This window comes from Aptenodytes forsteri, unplaced genomic scaffold, assembly GCF_000699145.1.
Source record: "Aptenodytes forsteri isolate BGI_AS27 unplaced genomic scaffold, ASM69914v1 Scaffold255, whole genome shotgun sequence".
NCBI lineage: Eukaryota > Metazoa > Chordata > Aves > Sphenisciformes > Spheniscidae > Aptenodytes > Aptenodytes forsteri.
Genome location: NW_008794888.1, coordinates 3,951,817 through 3,957,113, shown reverse-complemented (window position 1 = coordinate 3,957,113; position 5,297 = coordinate 3,951,817). Strand labels below are relative to the sequence as shown.

At 68.0% G+C, this 5,297-nt stretch overlaps 1 protein-coding gene across 1 annotated transcript in view; it reads left to right on the top strand.

Annotated features, from left to right (window-relative positions):
• Positions 1-5,297, top strand: part of SPEG (SPEG complex locus) — a 47,648-nt gene that overhangs the window by 37,575 nt on the left and 4,776 nt on the right. Inside the window, 13 exon segments of the mRNA XM_019470904.1 lie at positions 16-1,378; positions 1,380-1,633; positions 1,744-1,896; positions 1,969-2,085; positions 2,169-2,336; positions 2,618-2,740; positions 2,940-3,104; positions 3,296-3,404; positions 3,406-3,735; positions 3,737-3,946; positions 4,042-4,281; positions 4,354-4,577; positions 5,014-5,089. Of these exon segments, the coding sequence (XP_019326449.1) occupies positions 16-1,378; positions 1,380-1,633; positions 1,744-1,896; positions 1,969-2,085; positions 2,169-2,336; positions 2,618-2,740; positions 2,940-3,104; positions 3,296-3,404; positions 3,406-3,735; positions 3,737-3,946; positions 4,042-4,281; positions 4,354-4,577; positions 5,014-5,089 (3,532 nt within the window).

Genomic DNA, 5,297 nt, shown 5'->3' with positions numbered 1-5,297 from the left:
TGCTGCCCCACCAGTCCCCGGGGACCGAGGAGGGGGCCGAGGTGGGCCGGGACCCTCGCTGGGCCCTGGCCAAAGCGGCCTCCATGGAGCTGCCACAGCGGAAGGGGGTCTGGGGGGAGGACGATCACGCTCAGCGCCTGGAGCTGATGCGCCAGCGGCTGCTGCGGGGCAGCCCCGGGGACGGCAAGGTCAGTGGCCTGCGGGGTCCCCTCCTGGAGACCCTGGGGGTCGGCCCCGACAAGAAGGTCCCACGGCCGACCCGGTTGGATCCGCCGGCGGTGCCACGGCTGGTGCGGGCGGCCTCCAGCGAGGCCACCTCACCACGCCTCCTCCCCACCGAGCACCAGCTGCAGAAGAGCAGCTCCTTCAGCCACGGGGACACTGAGCCTGTTGTCCGGCACCGCCGCTCTGGCGCGCCCCTGGAGATCCCAGTGGCCCGCCTGGAGGCCCAGCGGCTCAAGGAGTCCCCATCGCTCTCGGCCCTCTCTGATGCCCGGCCCCCAGCACCACTGGATGCCACCGGCCCGCTGACACCCTCCGTGGTGGAGACCGCCGTCCCCCATGCTCCCACCACGAAGGCTGCCCTGGGGAGGAGGCGCGTCCCCGAGGAGCGTGGCTGGCCTGGGGCCAGCACGGCTGGCACCACCACGGGGAAGAAGCCCACGGCCAGGGGGCAGGAGGAAAAGACGCCCACCAAGGCCGCTGGAGCCAGTGGGGAGGGGGCTGCCAGAACGGGAGCACCCGCCCCACCGCAGACCCCGGTTCCTGGCACCCAAGCCCCCAAAATGTCTTCCTATGCCAAGGTCATGCAAGCCATGGGAGCTGTGCAAAGTGGGGAGCCAGCCACTGAGGAAGCCCCCCAGCCCACGCCAGCCATCCTCGCCGAGCCCCCTGCTCCAGCACCAGCACTGGCATTGAAGAGGGAGGCGAAGCCCACCGGCTCCTCCAGCTCCCTGCTCATCCAGGACATCGACTCGGAGGAGGTCTTCGAGGCCAAGTTCAAGCGGGGCCGGGAGTCGTCGCTCAGCCGGGGGCTGAAGCTCCTCACCCGCTCCCGCTCTGAGGACCGGCACCTGGCCGGCCCCCCGGCCCCCGACGAGGACATCTACCGTCCCACGCCGGCTGGCGTGCCCCTGGAGCTGCGCAGGGACCGGCCCACTGGGCTGGCAGCCAAGTCCAAGTCGGTGCAGGACCTGCACGAGGTGGAGAAGGACAGAGGCTTCCTCCGGAGGATGTCCATGCTCCTCAAGCGGACCCCGCCTGCCGAGAGGAAGAAGAGCAGGGGGGAGGACGGAGGTGGCGAGACCCCATCCGGTGGGCGCCGCTTCTCCTGGAGCCTGGCCCTGGGTGGCTCCAAGGAGCGGAGGGACTCAGAGAGCGGAGCCGGGGGGCGGCGGGGAGAGCGAGTCGCCGGCGGTGGCCGTGCGGAGGAAGATCAGTGCCACGGTGGAGCGGGTCTCTGCGCGGCTGCGCAGCCTGTCGGATGAGCGGCCGGAGGGCGAGGGGCCGGGGGAGCTCCGCCGCACCAGCTCTGAGGGGGAGAGCCTGCGGCCAGGCCCCCCCCCGGTGCCCGCACCCTCCTCTGAGTCCCTGCGCTCCGAGGGCAGCACCCGCTCCTCCACCTCTGCCAAAGGTGAGCGGTGAGGGGGGGTCCCACTGGCACCCCGTGGCCCAGCTGCCCGGGGCGCGGCAGGCACTGCCGCCCGGCTTGGCCCCGCTCTCAGCCACCCCGCGTGCCCACAGGTGGGGACGAGAGCCAGAAGCGGTCCCGCTGGGAGCGCTGGGGGCTCTCACGGGGCAAGAAGGAGAAGGTGGCCTCGCAGCCCAGCATCCCCTCCAGCCTGCTGCGGGAGGAGGGACCCACCGCCGGCCGGTCACATGCACCCAGTGAGTCGGGTAGGTGCAGCCCTGGGACGGGATGGCGGGAGTCCATTGCTGCCCCAGCCTGACCCCACCTCTGCTTTCCAGATTTCCCCCCCATTTTCCACATCAAGCTGAAGGACCAGGTGCTGCTGGAGGGCGAGGCGCTGACCCTCTGCTGCCTGCCCGCCGGCAGCCCAACCCCCAGGATCATCTGGATGAAAGGTGGGGGGCTGCCTGCACTGCCTCGGCAGGTGGGTGCCGGGGGGGGCACTGTAGCATCCCTCTCATCTGCTCCCCCCCCGCAGACAAGAGGTCCCTGCAGCCAGACAATGCGCTGAACGTCATCTCCTGCAAGGACGGCCGGCAGATGCTCACCATCGCCAGGGTGTCCAGGAAGGATGCGGGGCTGTACGAGTGTGCAGCCGCCAACGCCTTGGGCACGGCCATCAGCTCCTGCACACTGGCTGTGGCACGTAAGGATGCAAGGGGAGGACCTCAGGGGACAGAGGAGCTGCCCTGCGGGGAAAGAGCACGTGCCAGGCACGCACCCCGGGGCTGGGGACCGGTTGGAGCAGGTCACTTGAGCTCTGCTCTCCGCATCTGCAAGAGACTGGAAGTTTTGAGGGGAGACAGGCTGGTTTTGCCCAGGCAACTCCAGCATCTCCGAGCTCACGTGTTGTGCTGTCCTCGCCCCACAGCAGCTCTGCTCTGCCCCTGGCCAGGCACCCAGCCCACCCTGTCTGTCTCCTCGCAGGGCTCCCCGGGCGGCCGGGCACCCCGGAGATCCCCCAGAAGTACAAGAACACGGTGCTGGTGCTGTGGAAGCCTGCAGAGAGCAAAGCCCCCTGCACCTACACACTGGAGCGCAGGCTGGATGGTATGTGGGGCTGCCTCCCGTCCCCCGGCAGCCGCAGCCAGAAAGATGGGCTCACATGGGGACACCAAGCCAGGACAAAAGTGCCCAATGTCGTTGCTGTCCCCTGGGGCTCAGCGGGGTCCCAGGTCAGGGGTGGGGGACAGGGGGCTGCCCCCTGCCCCTGGTCTACCCTTGCCTCACCTTGCCCCCGCGCCAGCAGGGGAGGACGAGTGGAAGATCATCAGCACCGGCATCGCTGACTGCTACTTCAACGTGACGGAGCTGCCCCCCGGGAGTGCTGCCAAGTTTCGGGTGGCCTGTGTCAACAAGGCCGGGCAGGGGCCCTACAGCACCCCCTCGGGGAAGGTGCACCTCGAGGCAGCAGGTGAGCAAGCCCTGTTCTGCGGGGCGTGGGGCAGCCATGGGGCCAGCTGTGGGGCTGACGCCTCTGGGATGCTCTGGGGGTCCTTGAGTCCTAGGGGATCTTTCCCCCAGGGCTTTGGGGAACAGGGTGCCGCTTGCACCCTGCTCCTTGATTACCCATGCCTGGCTCATACCTCCCTTTGCTCCCCGCAGATGCCCGAGCTGCCCCAGCCAAGAACATTGCTGTCCCTGTCTCCGTCCCCGTCCCCGAGAAGGTGGCTTCCAGCCGGTCGACCCAGACGCCCGTGGGGCAGCTGGAGCCGTCGGCCGGGGCCCCCCCCCACCACCCCGCCCCACAAGCACAAGGGAGCAGTGCAGAAGGCAGACGGGGCGGCGCAGGCGGACGTCCCCCCCAGGGTCCTCCAGCCCCCCGCGCCCCGTGAGGAGGGGCCACAGCCAGACCCCGAGCTCCCACCCGACATCACCATCTGCGTGCCTCCGGAGCTGATGTTCGGGCTCCATCCCCTTCCAAGTTCTCCCCCATTTCCCCAGTGTCGACCACCGCCAGCTCAGCCCCCACGCTCTCTCCCACCCCCAACGCAGCACCCACGCGGAAGATGCCCCCCTACATGGTCACCTCCTTCGTCCATGCCCCGCAGCACCCACACGGAAGATGCCCCCCTACATGGTCACCTCCTTCGTTTCCATGCCCCCCACCTCCTCCTCCCCGCAGGAGCCCCCCGCCACTGCCCCATCCTCCAAGGAGCCCCCAGCTGAGAGCGGGACCCCAGGGGCAAAGGATGGCACAGCACTGCGGCAGGGCATCCCCCAAAAGCCATACACCTTCTTGGATGAGAAGGCGAGGTGAGGAGCGGTGGGATGGGATGCTCTGCTGGGGGGGTGGGTGTGTGTCCCCAGCACCCCACGCTGGGAATGCTGAGCACCGCCCTGTGCCGCAGGGGTCGTTTCGGGGTGATCCGTTTGTGCAAGGAGAACGCCACGGGGAAGCACTTCATGGCCAAGATCGTGCCCTACGAGGCAGAGAGGAAGCAGAGCGTGCTGCAGGAGTACGAGATCCTCAAGGCGCTGCACCATGAGCGCATCATGGCCCTGCACGAGGCGTACATCACCCCCCGCTACCTGGTGCTCATCTGCGAGAACTGCGCTGGCAAGGAGATCCTCTACAGCATCGTGGACAGGTATGGGTGGGCGCGGGGCTGCCGGCAACGGCCGCTGGCATGGGGCTGCCCACTGATGCCATGTGCCCCCAGGTTTCGCTACTCAGAGGATGACGTGGTGAGCTACGTGCTGCAGCTCCTGCAGGGCCTTGAGTACCTGCACAGCCGCCGCATCGTGCACCTCGACATCAAGCCGGACAACGTCGTCATCTCAGGCATGAACGCCCTCAAGATCATCGATTTTGGCAGCGCCCAGACCTACAACCCCCTCGTGCTGCGGCAGCTGGGGCGGCGTGTTGGCACCCTGGAGTACATGTGTGAGTGGGGCACCGGGGATGCGGTGGCATGAGGACGGGGCACGCTTGTGCCCGAGGTGTGCATGTGTGCCTGTGCACTGTGGGGGGCTTGGGCCTGGGGGGGTAGTTGAGATATCCTCAGGGAAGCTGGGGGATCTTTGGGATGCTGGGAGTGTCTACTGAGGGTTTCTGTAGGATTGCTGGCTCAGTGGGACAGTTTGGGTGCTGTGGGTTCTCCGTCCTCTGTACCGCTGGGGGCAGTTGGGGTATCCTTGGAGGTGCTGGGCTCTGTCAGGGTATTGGAGTGTCAGGGAGGGGTGCTGGAGGGTGCAATGGTGGGGTGCTGTGGCTGCTGTGGGTGCTGGGGATGGTGCGGGTGCTGTGGGTGCTGGTGATGCTGTGGGTGCTGGGGCTGGGCCCCCTGGTGCATATGACAGCCCTGCTCCCTTGCCCGCAGCGCCGGAGGTGGTGAAGGGTGACCCAGTGGGCTCCGCAGCAGATGTCTGGGGCGTTGGTGTCCTCATCTACATCATGTAAGAGAAGGGGCCGGGGGGACGAGCACCCTGAGGTGTAGTCAGCCCCACCCAGGGCTCAGTGCCATGGGGGACACCAGGCTGGTGGTGGGCTGGGGGATGCTGTAGCCCTGTAGACCCTTCCCAGCTGGACATGGGGATTGAGACCCTGGGCAGCTGTGGCTGGGGCAAACCAAAGATGGGGGGGTGGGGGGGGCCGCGGGCTTCT